The sequence below is a fragment of the Camelus ferus genome, chromosome 3, assembly GCF_009834535.1.
Source record: "Camelus ferus isolate YT-003-E chromosome 3, BCGSAC_Cfer_1.0, whole genome shotgun sequence".
Taxonomy (NCBI): Eukaryota; Metazoa; Chordata; class Mammalia; order Artiodactyla; family Camelidae; genus Camelus; species Camelus ferus.
In genome coordinates this window covers 28,494,138-28,511,598 of record NC_045698.1, presented here as the reverse complement: position 1 = coordinate 28,511,598, position 17,461 = coordinate 28,494,138, and the positions used below count along the sequence as shown (strand labels likewise).

At 34.2% G+C, this 17,461-nt stretch overlaps 1 protein-coding gene across 4 annotated transcripts in view; it reads left to right on the top strand.

Moving 5' to 3' along the window:
• The window catches only part of TTC33 (tetratricopeptide repeat domain 33), a 31,281-nt gene extending 18,434 nt beyond the window's left edge, over positions 1–12,847 (top strand). For all 4 annotated transcript variants that reach the window (XM_014566329.2, XM_014566328.2, XM_006193048.3 and 1 more), the window contains exons 3-5: positions 3,210–3,291; positions 4,732–4,863; positions 7,959–12,847. In XM_014566329.2, coding sequence (XP_014421815.1) covers positions 3,210–3,291; positions 4,732–4,863; positions 7,959–8,312 — 568 coding nt within the window. In that variant the 3' untranslated portion in view covers positions 8,313–12,847. The remainder of the gene's footprint in view (positions 1–3,209; positions 3,292–4,731; positions 4,864–7,958) is intronic.
• Positions 12,848–17,461: the final 4,614 nt, after the last annotated feature.

Here is a 17,461-nt window from a genome sequence, read left to right as displayed (position 1 = left end):
GAGAGAAGCATTTGATGATTTCAAGACCTGAGAAAAATGTTTTGTGTGTGTTATATACGTTATATTAAGATAAACTGGAAGTATATATAATAAAATGTTGTATTAACTGTAGTTATCATCTTTGGGTGGTGAAATCGTGTGTGGAGGGGGGCACTTTCCTCTGTTATCTGATTCTTCTCTATTTGTATACCCAGGAAACAATTTTTTATATCAAAGCAGGTGTCATTTACTCAGGTAATAAATATAAGGAAGACCTGATTTCTTTTAAGAACATTTTGTGTTAAAAAATATTGAATATGCAATATAAGCCATCATTGTATTTTAGTTGCCAGTATAGATTTGAAGTCTTGGGCTGCCTTAATAGATGTACATGTGTAGCTCAAAGAAGGATGAGGTCCACTGGGATCTGCAGACCTTGTCTTCCTCCTCTTTCCCTCCTGTCTGTAAGCTGTGGTGTTTTGTTGTTGTTGTTTTTTTTAATCCCTGTTTAAGAGTCCACTGGTAGAATTCAGACTTTCTCCTTCCTTCTCTGTGTGTTTCTTTTTCCTTTTTTTTCTTTCTTTTTTTGTTTTGCCAGGTGAAGTCCTTGTATCTTTTCTCTTCCATCTTTCTTTTTTTTAAAGTACATTTGGGTTAAAGGAGGCTGTTTTACCTGAGGGGCTGGGAAAGGAAAGACTATAAGAATGGGCCCCTTTAGGGGTTAGTATATTAATCCAAGTAGTATTATTGTCTGATAGGTGGTGATGCTACAGAGGCAGCTAGTTAATTAATTCTGTATAGTTGATAGTATTTTAATAGAGTAATTGGAAATTACAAATAAAGAATTTTAATGGTACCTGAAAAGATTCTTAAATGGCTTACTTTGAAGTGCACTAGGCAGATCTAAGCTGACATTGACATGAGAATTATTTTAAAATAACTGTGAACCTCAGATTCCCATGAAGGATAAGTAGAAGTGGACAGTGGTACACAGTGGTTTAGCCAGCCTATGTCTACCAGCTACTTCGCAGAGTTTGTATGGAGAGTCGTGCAGGCCCGGCAAGTGGGCATAGCCTGACACTGCAGAGTGCCAGAGTCCATGGGAAGCAGAGTGGTGTGTGCGGCACTCCAAAGGGATCTCTGGGTGAGGTGGAAGGAGGTGAGATGGAAGGGGACAGCAGCCAGTGAGACGCCTGTCTCCACTATTACGTCCCACTTGTGGATCCTGGCTCTAAACAAACGCTTGAGCTTGGCAAAATCTTTGATAGAGAAGTAATTTTCACTTAGTAAAACTCTTAGAGATTTGATTCATAACATAAGAATACTGCGGATAGGTAGAGGCAGGGAAAAACATACAGCGTTGTTGTAGCACATCTTAAAAATGAGGTCAATAATGGTCACAATGTCTTCAAATCATTGGTAGTTCCTAAAATTCGAGTAGTCTTTCACCCAGCTTCAAACACAGTCTTCAGACAAATATCTCCTCAGGACTCAGCCAGCGTCCCTATTAGGGAAGAAGTTATTAACAGTAGTTCTGATAATCTGCATATTCAGATGTGATTTGTCTGGAAACAGAGAGTGCCAGCTATTGTGGAATGAATCTTCAGTTTACAGTTATCCGTAGTCTGCTGCTACAGAATAACAGTAACCATTGCTACAACCCACGTGGCAGTTCAGGCAGGCTTTATAAAGTGCACTCCTGTCCACCCTCACCCCTGCTGCTAGCCTGCGGTTGGCAATGTGGCAAACTTATTCTAAGATGGCTGAAGCCCTTTTGCCATTTTGCCATGATGGCATAAGATCCTGGACATGGTATTGCCCATTTGAACTGTTTACCAGTAAAGGAATGCTCTAGCAAGGTGAAAACAGAGTGTACTTTTTTTGTGTTCTTTAACTTTGTATTTTCTACCAAATTCTGCCTTTCTTTCTTTCGTTTTCTACTCCCTCCTTAAATAATAATCAGTGCAGATCAGCCCATGTTTTGGTTGTTATGTTTGGTTTGGATCTTTACATAATAGGTTGGAAATTATGTACAGAGGAAATGAAAGGTAACAGAGTGATTTAAGAGAAGGCAGTGCATGATGGGGCATAATATCCTATGAGAGATATTATCAGTGGTTCACAACCCTGATTTTTATTAGCATAACTTGGGGAACTTTTAAAAAGTACAGATGCCTGGGCCCTACTCCAAGAATTTGTTTTTATTGATCTGAGGCAGGAACCAGCATATATGTGTGTTTCCCCTCCAAAACCTCCCTAGATCATCTGTATGTAGCTAGGACCTTGAAAATTGGCGGATTATTTATTTTCCGTTTAGCTTTACAAAGAATGAGTAGCTCTGAGGGAAAGGTACAGGATAGAAAGTTTCATGTCATTATAATGAAGAATGTTCTGGTAATTTGAACTTTCTCCTAGAAATATTCAAGTATACATGAGTTAACCACTTGGGAAGGATGCTATGAAGATGACTTCCTTGGATAACATGTAGGACTTAGTCATTCTTTAATTTTATTTTTTTTAAAAAGTTACGCTGTGCTTCTGCAGATGTGGCATGGAGTATGCTAAGATCAGTTTGGGGCATATTGAGTTTGAGGTGTCTATTTGGCATCTAGGTGGAGATGTTAGCTCAAAAGAGTCATGACTGGGAGAGCATCAGTGAAAAGGTGATAGTGGAAATCAGTGTCTTCACACTATTTTTCATTCATGTGGCTCATTTCTTATAAACTTACCGTATATTAATAGTGATGAACAAGACATGGTCCCGCTCATGGAGCTTATAGGAATTGAAAACTGAAAAATCTTTACAAAATGACCTGGCAGCATCTTAAATTGTCATCTGGGTCAGCTAGATTGCTGCAGTAGAGCCAACAGTTGCAACTGGATTATAAATTCTTGAGAGAAATCCTTTGTATTGCATTTAAAATGAGTGACAACATATGCAGACATTGATGAAAAAAAACATTTTGGTGGTGACTTCTTAGCCCAGAAAATAAAATCTTGGAGAAAGATTTCCAAGGTCTTTTTTATTTATATTTTGCTTTTTTCTCCTTTCCTGTCCTTTCCTTTCATCTCCTAAATTTTTCTGCTTTTGTAACATCATCATTATCAGTTCTTGAATAGAGCTATTTCTTTATAAACAATTATTCCTTAGTATCTGATTTTTAAACTTGGTCATGTACTTTCAAAGAATTACTGAAAATATGATATTAATGTAACCTTAACAACCATAGATATCGAGAGGCGATTCAGAAGTGGGATGAAGCACTACAGTTAACCCCAAATGATGCTACCCTGTATGAGATGAAATCACAGGTAATGATTATGAAGAATTTCACTTTCATTTTGCACTGTGTTGGGTGAGCAGTGATGACCCAAAAGTGTTTCCCCCCATTTTCTCTTTCAAATGCAGTTTGTTTGGGAAAAAATATGTCACTATATTATTTATGGCTCTTCCTTAAGCATCAAATTAAGAAATTTGTTTACCTTCACAGTGAAGTTAACTTTTATTTCAACCTAAACTCTGGATGAGATTTGAGCAGATGGATATCTTTAGAAAAGTATCTGGTGATCTCTTTATATGTGTTAGCTTTCCTTGGATATTAACTGTAGTGTTTATAGTAATAACTCTGTCTCTTCAGAATGAGGATGGATTGGATTCTAAATGATAATTTCTCTAGAAATGGCTTAGTCCTTAGCTAGCAAAAGGTCAGAATAGACTCAATTTGCTAATAGTTTAAAAACAACATTTGTTTTTAAAAATACGTTTCTATTGTTTTGTGGGAAAGTTCATAAAGGAAACCTCTAAGCACTTGCATTAGATCATCCCAGAGACTTAAAATCTCTAACAGAGCATTAAACGTACTTTTGGCAGGGAATACTTGCAGTTCATCTTCGATCTACACACCGTGTAACAGATACCTTTCAGATGCTGATCCCCAACATAGGGCATATCCTTTTTTAGCTTTCAGTTTATGCAGGAAAAACCTGAATAAATTATATCCACCAAATGAAGTGCTGTGAGGACCTTCATTTGGATATGTCTAATTTTCAGTCATGAATATGTATATATTAAATGTAGGATTTGTGACAAACTGTATGAAATGAGTTATTTAATTTGGAACCTGATATCGATGGTTGTGTCACAAATCTTGAAATGTGAATGGTCTCAGAGATTATACATGAAATCCAGACCTTTTGCATAAATTGAAGTGGAAGATTCTGGAACTCCCTGATTTTTCTGGTTTGTATGGTTTGAAGAACCCAATTGTGAGGAGGCTGGTGGAGTGTTTAAATGATTTTTATAGCAGGAGGATGTTCACTAGGGACAGGATGGGTGGTTGAAGAACTTTAAATTTATCTAGTTGACAGCAGGAGCCAGAGTTCCCTAAAAACCACATTGTGATTAGAATAAATAGAAGAGGAATTGAGAGTTCAAATAGCTCTGAGCCACCGTGGCCAGAATATGACCACCTGGTTTTTACTAGATAGACAATAGGGTTCAATAATTGAAAAAGAAGTGATATATATTTTTCATAGTTATTTCAGTTAGGAAGAATATAATTACTAATCCTTAATAGCAGAGGAGGGGGTCAAAAACCACAGAAATGGTATGTTTACCAGACTAAAAATATATTTTTAAAAATGAAAAGAGTTGTTTTCATACATTTATCCTTTTTTTTTTTTTTTCTAATTTTTAGTTTGCAAGTTTATGACTATTACTGATGGATTTTGTTTTTTCTTTTTTGGCTGTAGGTCCTAATGTCTCTTCATGAAATGTTCCCAGCAGTTCATGCTGCAGAAATGGCTGTCCAGAGAAATCCACATTCATGGGAGTCTTGGCAAACTTTGGGACGTGCTCAACTTGGATTAGGAGAGATAGTCTTGGTAGGGAAGTCAGATTATTACAATGATGACATTTTATTTTGACATGTTTTTGATCAGCTGAAACAAAAAGTAAATAGCCATTTATCAAATCTACACAAAAAGTAAATAGCAAATAACCTTTTAAAGGTATTAATCAATAAACACAGGTCAAAGTTGTTACCGAACAATTTTTTTCATTACAAACACCAGTGACATCAGGGTCAGAATGTTTTTCAGGTATTTGGCATCGTGGGAATTTAAAAAAAAAATTAACAAAACATTGGTATTTGGTAAACCGTATTTAAATATAAAATCACTTTTAGGTTAGTTCCCTGCATCATTAAATTTACCACATTATAAAGTGCTATCAGTGTCACCATGGAGACAAAACCACTGAAAGATTATGTTGAGGAAGGAACAAAGTAGAATATGGGAGAGTGTGGTGATAAATATTTAGACTGAAAAGTTGCTGGGCTCAGTGAGAGGAGAAGTGGGGAAGGGTAGAAGCTTATGAAATAATTGTGTAACATTTAGTAAAACTGATACTTAATGCTTTTTTCAACTTGTCTGGACTATACCTTATAGGCAGCAAAGGCCAAGTAGGTCAGAGTTGGCTATGAGAATTGTCCTGTTTTTGTGTTTGTTTTGACTGAACTATATATACCTGACAGCTAATTTCCTAAAAAATGTTTGCAAATCTAATAAAGTAGTGCCAAATTTCCTTCTTGTTATTAAGTAAATTAAGATTTTTCATTCATTTATTAGCTTTTTACAGTTAGAAATAAGGTAAACAAAAAAACCCAAAAAAGTTTCCTAAAGGTTGAAATTATTTGCAAAGCCTGAATTTAACTTTACTAATCATGGTTCTAGTAAGTTGTGGATAACTTAGATTTTTCTGGTACTCTTATAAATATATCATTATTTCTAATTACCAAAAAAAGGTGTTTGTTAAGTTCTTAGAAATAATAACTGATTTTGATTAGAACAGAATTGATTGAAATAAAGTAACTTAAAAATCTGAATAAGATTCACAGTGATGGAAACCAGTTTAACCAAAGGTGGTTTTCTTCCCTTGCCATTTAATGTAGTAGTCCTCTTTTCTCTTTTTTATCTAAAGATTTAAATCATATCAGAGTTGGGAAAAAGAAATTTAAGGAATTTAGTTTTCTAATAGGTTAACAGCAAAACAAACAAAAAACTATCCTATAATGCTTTTTTCCCATTTCTCCTTTATTAAAAACTTACAAATCATTATTTGTTTTGCTTATAAGTGCCTGTGGTAATGGGAAAAAACCTCTAGGACATAATGTTCAACAAAGATTACCCTATAAAGAAAGAAAATATACTGCAAATGAGACAACAGAGACACTTCGAATCAGCCAGTAGAAGTAAAATTATTCAATATTTTAACCTTTTAAAATAGGAGTACCAGTTGTTGATCTGGTTTTTTTTGTTTTCCTCCTCTTGATCCTTATGTTGTAAAATTCTTGGAGGAATTGAAAGTGTTTTTTTTTTTTCCCCATTTAATATAATTTTAGGGCTCTACTTGAAAAAAATCTGAATCTATAATTTTTATGTAAATTTAAGCTGTTCTTTTGAAACACTAGAATGGTTAAAAAATAACTTTGCTCAATGTCATAATGAAGGGATACTGTAAAGAAATATATTGAAAGCAAGCTAAAATTTCTAACATCTAACAATTCTTACTATATATACATATGGACAAAAACATAAGAAAATACAAAGATAAATGGAACAGATAGTAAATTAAAAGTCAATGGTTGGATATATCTCTGAGTAATTATTTAGATTTTTATACGGATGTGAATGTGTATGTTGGAAAATGGCTATAGGCTTAGTTTGTTCTTTATTTTCCAATTCTTTGAGGGTAAAGTTTTAGGTATTTTTACTTGAGATCTTTCTGTTTTTCACATAGGCATTTATCACTGTGTACTTCCCACTGAGTTCTGCTCTTGCTATATCCTGTAGTATTAGTATATTGTATTTTCATTTGTCTCAAGATACATTTTAATTTCTCTTTTGACTTCTTCTTTGACTCACTGGTTGTTCAAGGGTGTGCTGTTTAATTTGTACATACTTGTAAATTTTTCCAGTTTCCTTCTGCTGTTGATTTCTAGTTTTATTCCATTGTAGTCAGAAAAGATACTTGATATATCTTCTTAAATTTAAGGCTTATTATGTGACCTAAGATGTGATCTATCCTAGAAAATGTTCTGTGTGTTCTTGAGAATAATGTGTGTTCTGCTGCTGTTGATTGAAACATTCTATATATGTCTGTTAGGTCCCTTTGGTTTAAAGTGTTGTTCAAGTCTTCTCTTTCCTTATTGATCTTATGTCTGGTTCTATCCATTATCGAAGTTGGGGTATTGAAGTCTACTAATACTTTATTGCTGTCTGTTTTCCCTTCAGTTCTGTCAGTGTTTGTACACTTAAATGTTCTGATGTTGGGTGCATGTATACTTAATAATTGTTGTATCTTTCCGGTGAATTCATCCTTCATTATTATATAATGTTCTTCTTTGTCTCCTGTGACACTCAAGATACGTTATCATTATTATAATCTAAACTCTTGGCTTCAGAGATACGTGTTCCTGGTATGTTTCTAATCATGAGTTTTCCTGGAAATCTGCACATTCGTATGTTTGCCGAACTGCAGAAGCTGAGCAATGCATTTGCCTTGTTCTGAACCGTAGTAACAGTACCTCTGTTTTAATAGACTTTTAGTCCTCATCAGCAGTTTGTCAGTCACTTTCTTTCACATTCTATAACTTTTTTTTTTTTAACCACAATCATCATTCAGTGGTTAGAGCATAGCTCTAATTTTCATCTTTATAGTCTAATATGTTAAGGAAAAGAAGAGACAGAGCTGTGGATATTGTGTGGATTATATTAAATACACTCATTTTTCTTATTTTCTGTTTTTTTCAGTTAAAAATATTATTCATTTATTTATTATGGAGGTTCTGGGGATAGATAGAACCCAGGACGTTGTACAGCTAAGCACCTGCTCTGCCACTGAGCTATCAGCCTCCCCACAAATACACTCATTTTTCAAAACAAAGCAGACAAAAAACTCTGACCTTATTTCCCCCTAGGCAATTCGAAGTTTTCAAGTAGCCCTTCACATCTATCCAATGAACCCTGAAATGTGGAAAGAAGACCTTTCTTGGGCAAGAACACTACAGGAGCAGCAGAAGGTAGCACAGAGGATTAAAAAAAGTGACGCATCCGCAGAGGTAACGCAGTTCTCACCAAAGTCAATTCCTGACTATGACTTTGAAAGCGATGAGATTGTTGCTGTTTGTGCAGCTATTGCTGAAAAGCAGAAGACGGTTTCCGCAAGTAAAACAATGGTTATCGTGTCGGCATCCGGGACTGTGGAGACTGTAACTGAGGAGGAAGATGGTGCTGCACCTCCAGATGGCTCTGTTTTTATCAAAGCCCGGTGAAGCTTAGCAGGCAGCGTTTGAATCTGTGTTGTCACTTACACAGTTTAAGGCTTAGGGACATTTATTCTGGAGAAACAGGGTAAAACTCCTGTTTGTAAAATATGTTTTTCAGATGAGGCATATGAAAACTAAATGAAAGAATTATTGTACAGTGTTTGGACTATGCTTTCATAAGTTATGTTTTCAGCTTTTTAAGATTAAAATTCTGAGTACAGTGGGTTTTGATTAATAAACTTAATTTAATCCAGATATATAAGTGAATGCATTTTAAAGACAACTTGGAAAGTACATTCTCAAATAGTGAATAACTTCATGGCCAGTGTTATTAAAATGTTGACTTGTTGACTTTGTGTTCTGATTAAGGAAGTAGGTGATATCTTTCCCTGCTGCAAACATACCACTGCTACTGTTCACTCTTCTATTTTTCTTGTTTCATTAGAGTAGAGTCACAAAGCTTGAATCTTTTTGACATTCATTTTGATTCAAAGTTGGTTTTATGTGGAATCTTTGAAAGTCCAGCTGGAAATGCATGCAAATATGTACATTCTGAACATTTTCTGAAGTTTCTCTTAATTCTGATTTGTGCTTATGTTTTGACTTAAAATTATTATAACGATGGTAAGTTGCCACCTTCAGTATTTGTTAAATGTGTGAAGTACTGTTAAATGTCAGAATGTTTTTTTTTTTAATATCAAAGTAGGTAGTCCTTACCACAAGCAAGTCATTTTTAAGATGTGCATTTTTTTAAATGAATGGCTCTTATGGATAAATCATAACAAATTGTACTGCTATATTGTCCCAGTCAAAAGCAGTATTTTCTTTTCCTTGCTTTTAAAAGGTTAAAAACCTTGAACATAACTTAATTTCTTTCTTATAACTTTCTAGCTGATGGTTTAGAATTCCTTTTCTAGATAACTTTTCTAGAACTAGTCAGTGAATTGAGAAACAATCACAGTTTTAAATAGCTAAATTATATCTTTCTATAAATTAAAATGTAGGAGTGTTATTAAAGTGCCAAAGAGTGAATACCTTAGGCACAACATACTAGAAACTGAAATGTGATCTACAGTGCAATCCCGTGGGTAAAAGAGGATATATTGAAGAGGATATTTCATTGAAAGGCTATAGTCACATCCACAAATCAATACTGTCGTTGCTAATGTTAATTATTATTTTTATACTACATATGTTATAGTACAGTTATATAGAACTGCTGATACTGTTACTTCTGAAACTCAGGAAGCTATTATTAGTTGAAAATTAATTTTATACTTGTTAGAGATGAAGTAAGCTTCTTTATTTTAAGGAATTGTACCTTACCCTCTTGGAGCATGTGCATAATGGAGTACATTTTTCTGTGATGGTTTAGAGAACATTTCTTTTAGTGGAATGCTTACCTCTTTTTTTAAGAGTTGGAGAAGTCAGCATTTGCATTGGAAAGTATTATATTTTTCTCCAAAGTTATACCAGAAAGTTAGTTCTTGTTAGAGAGATTAGTTTTAGAATGATCCAAAAAACAAATATTAATTATACTTTATTCTGTTGAATAAGGAATATTGTCAAACGGTAGATAGTTGGGTATCTAGAGAGGTGAGCACTTACCATCTGTTGTTTTGAATAATGAGTGTTTGTTTATTGTGCAATTTGTGAATAAATAGGTTTTTTTCCTCCATTTAAAGATTTGCCTATTATTTTGTGTTGTTAGCTTTTGAAAAATTAAATTGCTTTATTTAATTTCCTTCTTATGTGAAAATAAAATATGTAAGCCCCTTGTATGGTGTCTTGCATGTGAGGTATTCAGTAAATGCTATTTCTGTAGAATTCTGTAGAAGAACTTGAGTTAATTTTGAGTTATTTAACCTCCTTTCTTTTCATTTTAAGAAAGGAGAAATTCTTTGTAATCTTTTCCTTACCTGAAAGTGAAAATTCACTACTTCTGGTATCATAGGGCAGAAGGGACTATTCTTGGTATAAGATCTATACGTCAACCCAAAAGAAGCAAGACCGAGGATGGAGTACATGTAGCCACTAGATTCTGTTTATGAACCTCTTGTTTCCTCTGTATTGACATGGGGTAGGCCAGCTTAGTCCCTTCCTTACTCAGAGATAAGACATAAGATGGTTTAGATGTAAGATGGAGTAGAGAAAGAAATAATGAATTATGGAGAAAGAAAGCAGCTCATTTCTTCGGCCCCCAAAGATGCTTAGCTAACACTCTTCTGTGCATGAAGAGAAAATGCATATGTTATTTTATAAGGATGTGAATACTGATAGATCTTACTAAGCTTGCTTATGGCAATAAATTCTTTTGAATCTGAAAGAAAAATAATTGATGTTCATGATAGTGATATAACTAAAGATATTTAATATACTTCCTGAAACAACCCTGTAAAGACTAAAATTATATTGAATATAATTTGTATTTTTCTTGTTTGAAAATTGTATGGCATAGATGCTCATTGGTCGGAAAACCACACATCCAGACCATGCCTGATAATTTGAGAATTATTTATTATTCTCTAGACATCAGTTCTTAGATTATAGAGTATTTGTCTTAAATGTGCTAACAAAGTCACACACGAAATAGATCACAGAACCTAGATCTACTTTAATTGGGGCCTATGTACCCAATTTTATGGTAGTCAAAGTATGAAATCAGCTTTTAAATTGGTGTTCTGTGTTGAAACTATAATGAAGACTTTAAATAAAAAAGTTTGTCTCAGAAAGCTAGAGTTTCCACGATTATAACTGACCAGTATAGCCTTTTCAGTTTGAAAATTGTGTTTTATATAATGATGTCAAAAGCTTGTTTCATGAATAAAGAAATAAATATTCTTTATTTATTAGAATAAAGAAATGATTATTTCTTTAATTTCAGGCTTCATGAGTCAGAAGCCCTTCTAAATTGACTCTGGACTTTAATTTCATGACATACCTGTATCTAAATGAGTTATGAGTTGACACAAGGACCATAGTTCTATAATGATCTTAAATCAATGGGTATATTAAGTATCTTTTTCCTAAGAGATTATTATGAAACTGATGGTGTATTTTGTAATTGATGACATTTTAGGATTGAGAAAATAATGTTTTTTTAAAATAATAAAATTCACAAATTTATAATTGATTTACTCATTACCAGAGTAAATTAAAACAAAATATGTCATTTTAGTCACATGCGGTTAAATATGCCCACTTGAATGGAAGAGAAGGTTTAGCCCTGTATCTAGTGTACTGTGAATTGTGCCTTAACGTGTTGTTGTGTTAACTTGGCTGCTGTGTGTGCCAAGGTGGAAGAAAGGTTGAGAAATGCTGATCTACATTGTTGGGAAGATAGAAGGTGGGAATGGCCTTTTTCCTACACTGTTGCTTTGGACATCCATTAACTAAGGAATTCCAGTCTCTCCCTTTTCCCCTCTCTCCCACCTCCCCAGTCAAGGGAGTTTAGGATAAAGAATTGGACATACAAGCCCTGGTCTGCCTTTTTTTTTTTTTTGGATGCCTATAGAGAGCCTATGTTGTGATCTCTTGCCAGAAATGTTGTATGCTTTGCAGTGAAGGCTCTATGTCCCTGTGAGAGGAGACCTGTGGTTGTGCAGGACTGCCCATGCCGTAGTGAACATGTCTGATTCTAGGTTTGATATTAGGTGGCCATTGTTGGCACAAACCTAAATTACATCCTCTAACCTAGACTTCTTCAGCAGTAAATCTGACATATTAAATCTCTGCATGACTCTTTTTGTCTCTCAAGTGGCTCAGAAGTCAGGAGGGGACAAGGGGTGTTATTTTGACTCCCTCAAACCCTAGGAAAGATTAGTGCAGATTATATTTCAAAGTAAGCTTGAGACAAAACCCAAACTGGGAACTTTTCTCTAATTTTAGATTTTTTTTAAGTCACGGCAATTCTATTGAAAATGGGTGATATTAGTTACAAGGCAAAATGCAAACGTTTGTTCAGGATATTTAAAAGGGCTACTGACTTGGCATGATAGACCATGATTTTGACTCTAGATTTAATTTGAAGGAAAGAATGTAAAACAATCATGGTTTCCTCTGCCCACCCTGTCAACTTTCTTGAGAGTAATTTACATATAATAAGAGGAACTCATTGTAAGTTTACAGAGAAGAGTTTTGACAAGTGTGAACACCCATGCCATCACCATTATCATCAAGATGTAGAATATTTCCATCCCAAAAAGTTCTCTAATGTTCATCTGTAGTCAGTTCTCCTCCACTGCAACAACTATTCAACTACAATTTTCATTCTGTGACTATGAATTAGATTTGACTTTTCTAGAATTTCAAATAAAGACCCCATGCAATATATACTCTGACCTTTTTCACTCAGCATAACACTTGAAATCCATCCATGTTGAGATTCATCTGTGCATTGTATGTATCTTATTGCTGGGTATTATTCTGTTGTATGGATATACCACAATTTGTAACTGTTCACATCAATTGATGGACATATAGGTTGTTGATGGACATCTAAGTTTCGACGTATTATGAATAAAGCGGCTACATACATATGTCACAAGTCTGCGTGTGGATATATGTTTAAATACTTGAGAGTGGAACTGCTGAGTTTTACGGTCAGTATATGTGTAGCTTTAGAGGAAACGGAATCTTTCAAAGTATTTATGCCGTTTTGCGTTCCAGCCATCAATGTGTTGTGCCATATCCTTGTCAATGCTTGGTATTGCCATTGGTTTTCATTTTAGTAACTTTAGTGGGTGGGTAGTGGTATCTCATGGTGGTTTTAATATGCATTTCCTTGGTGATGTTGAGCATTGATTGCTTCATATGTTTATCTGACATTTTTATATCTTTTGGGGAAGTGCCTTTTCAGATATATTGACCATTTTTTATTTGGGTTATCTTGTTGAGTTGTAAGAATTTTTGTCCATATTCTGGATAAAAATCCTTTATAAGATATGTTTGTGAATATTTTATTTCCATGTGTGGCTTGCTTTTTTTTTGTTGTTTTTTTAATGATAAATTTTGCAGAGCAGAAGTTTTTAATTTTGATGGAGTCCACTTTACATATATTTATATTTAATGGTCGTCCTTTTTTGTGTGTTGAGAAATCTATGCTTACTCCAAGTTTGGAAAGATTTTCTATGTTTTCTGCGAGAAGTTTTACAGTTTTATCTTTTATAATTAGGTCTGTGATTTAAATTAATTTTTATGAAATGTATGAGGTAAAGGGCTAGGTTCATTTTTTTGATTTTCAGTTGGTCAAGTACTATTCATTAAAAATCTACCCTTTCCTGTCAAAATACCTTCACCACGTTATTTGAAGTTCTGTCTGAATTCTTCATTCTGTTACACTGATCTATATTGTATATATTCTTACGCCAATACCACACTGTCTTGATTACCAGAGATTAAAACTTGTAGTTTTAAAAATCAGTGTGATTTTTCCAACTTTGTCTTTTTTTTTCTCAAGTTGTTTAGCTATCCTAGTTTCTTTCATATACGTTTTAGAATCATTTGTCTCTATCTACATGCAAGTCTGCTGGGATTTTGTTTGAAATTGTATTGAATCTATAAATCAGTTTGGGAAGAATTCCTGTTTTAACAATATCACATCTTTGAATCCATGATCATGGCATAATCGTCATTGTTTTGGGTCTTTAATTTCTTAGTGATGTTTTTTAGTTTTCTGTGAATAAGTTTGTTTCCCATGTTTTTGTTAAGTTTATTCCTAAGGATTTCATATTATTTGATGATGTTACAAGAAGTGTTTTTAACATTTCGTTTTCCAATTTGATATTACTACATAGAAACATCAGTTTTTGTATACTGACCTTGTAGCCTGCAACCTTGATCATTCACCTATTAGTTGCATTAGCTTTTTTAGATTCTTTAGGCTCTTCTACATATAGTCATGTGAATAAAGACAGTTTTCCTTCTTACTTTCCAAACCATTTGGCTTTTATTTTTTAATTTTTTTGGATTGTATATTTTATTTATTCATTTATTTATTTTTATTTAAGTATAGTTGATTTACAGTATTGTGTTAATTTCTCATGCACAGCATAGTGATTCAGTTATATATTTCCTTTTCATATTTTTTCATGATAGACTATTATAAGATATTAAATATAGTTCCCTGTGCTATACCAATAGGACTTTGCTTATCTTTTATATATATAGTGGTTAGTATCTGCAAATCCCGAACTCTCAATTTATCCCTCCACCCCTTCCACTTCCCCCTTGGTAACCATAAGTGTGTTTTCTAGTCTGTGAGTTTGTTTTTGTTTTGTAAGTTTATTTGTGTCACTTTTAAAAATTCCACATATAAGGGATACTATATGGTATTTTTCTTTCTCTTTCTGGCTTACTTCACTTAATGGGACAATCTCCAGGTCCATCCATGTTGCTGCAAATGGCATTATTTTATTCTTTGTGGATGAGTAGTATTCCATCGTATATATATATACACACCACAATTTCTTTATCGAATCATCTGTCGATGGACATTTAGGTTGCTTCCGTGTCTTGGCAATTGTTAGTGTTGCTATGAACATTGGGGTGCATGTATCTTTTCAAATTATAGTTTCTTCTGAATATTTGCCCAGGAGTGGGATGATTAATGACATGGTAAGTCTATTTTATCTCTTGCCTTATTACACTGGCTAGAACCTCCAGTACAATGTTAAATAGAAGCTGTGAGAATAGACATTCTTGCTCTGTTTATAATCTTTTGGTCTGTGACCATTAAGTATGATGGTAACTATAATTCTTACATGTCCTTTATTAAATTGAGGAAGTTCCTTTCCTAGTCTAGAGAACACCTTTTATCATGAGTGGGTATTGAATTTTGATAAATGTATTTCCTGCATCCATCAGAAGATCATACATACGATTTTTCTCTTTTATTCTGTTAATATGATGAATTACATGTATTTTTAAAATGTCAAATCAATTGCATTTCTGGGATAAGCCCTACTTAGTTATGATGGAGTATCCTTTTTAGGTCTCATTTGATTCAATTTGACATTTCATTAAGGATTTTTATGTCTGATTTCTATGTTCATGAAAAATACTGGTCTATGGTTTTTTAATGCATTTTTTAGTTCTTGAATCAGGATAATGCTGACCTCATTTTAAAAAAAAAAGCTGAAAAGTATTTCCACCTACTCTTTTCTCAAAGAATTGCTGTAGATCTGGTATTTCATTCAATAGTATTTAATAGAACTAACAAGAATTATCCCCTAGAGCTAGCATTTTGTTTGGGGGAAGGTTTTAAGTTAATTACAAATTCAGTTTCAAAAATAGCTACAGTGCAGACCTTGTCAGTTGTGTCACACTGAGTGATAATACAGTTTGATTAAATTAGGATCCAAAAAAAGTCCATCATTGCATTGTTATGACTCTTAGTCTTTTGTAATCTGTAGGTTCCCCTTCCTTTTTTTTCCCCTTGCAATTCGTTTTTTAAAAACTAAGTCATTTGTCCTATAGAATTTTCCACATTTTGTATTTTGTTTATTGCATCTCACCTAATGTGATTAATGTTCCTCTGTACCTGTGTTTCCTATAAACTGATTAGATTCTGGCAAGAATACATCATGGGTGGCTTTGGGTACTTAGACCAGAAGTTAAATATTTCTGGCTCTTTCTCTTTGTAATGTCAGCAGCCATTGACTGTCATTGCCTAGATTATTAGGCACTACAAAGTTGTGGTAATTGTTAGACTTTTGGCACTAGAAAACGCCTTTGAAGAAAAACTTCCTCTTGTCAGCTATTTTGTTACCTTGGAAACAATGTATGTGGTACAGGCAGTTTATGTAGTGGAGGCTTTGTTCTTCCCCTGTATTTAGCACTTTTCAAAATAATAGGTCATTTTCTGCCTATCATTAGGATTACCGTTTTTTTGTTTTCCTTAGGAAGGCGAAGGAGAGTGGGAATAGATGAGTATTTTATGCATCAGCAGGCCCAGCAGTGACAAAAAAAGGTGATTCTCTAGCATCTTCTAAAGGTGAGTGGTGAGGTGTTTTGTTTTATTTTTGTATCATTGTGAAGTCATGTGCTGAGACATACATGTTTCAGTCCCTGCAATTACTATACTGAATTGGTGTTGTGTGTATCCTGAATTTCAGTAGATAATGCCAAGGTCATTTTCTCAAAATGGTTCTATCAGTCTTATACCCCACTTACAGTGTGTTAGAGTTTCTAAAGCATACTAGGTATTTTCAGACTATAAAATCTTTACAAATATGATTGGTGTAGAAGGGTATATATACACCATTGTGATTTCACTGCTTATTCACTTTTAGAAATTTATGACATGAACTATTGATTTTTTATTATAGAGGAATTTGACTTAGGTCTCTTACATTTCCGCAGTATATTTACTTACTACTTCTGCTTCCAATCCTAATAAAGTTGATTATAATTTTGGCTTCAATCTATATTCGTTGTTACATACGACTAATTATTACTCACAGTTGATCTCACCTTGTCTTTTATTTTACCTTCCTTGTACTTCTCTGTTTTTCATGGAGTCAATAATTGCCTTGTTTTTTTCCATTTTTTAGTTTTCCATATTACAAAATTCTCCCCTCAGTATTGCCAAAAATCAAATAATCTGTTCATTTTCCTTTTCCTAGCCTAGGGACGTCCTAGAGCCCCCTCTCCTGCCTCAGTCTGATTTCCCTGTGCTCTTGACCTGCTGCAGGCTGTTGCCTTGAGGTCTCTTTCATCATTATTCTTGGAAATCTTTTTGTCTCTCCCATGCATTGAACTCAAGAAAGAGAAATATTTACCTAATTGTTCAGATTTGAGTGTATGGACTTGCTGTGGTTGAAAGTTGTTAGGATACAGGTATGTCCAGTACGCTCTTCTGTCCTCTTTCGTGGTGTGGAAGGGGGTGGGTGGCCTGGAGGGATAAATACAAAGTTGTGAGTGAATGGTAGAGATACTGATATTGATATTAGGACAAGAAGCCCAACTATCTCTCTCTCTTCTCTTCTTTTCCAAAGTGCTTCCAGCCTAGGGTTAAAGCCCCAGGTGTGGCCCAGGGCAGCTCCAGGCTGAACAATAGGGTCAAATGTTCTCTCTCTCCTTTTCTCTGATTCCATTCTGGTTCCCATTTCTTGGGATCCCTGGAGAGTAATTGTGATCTTATAGATCATACTTAA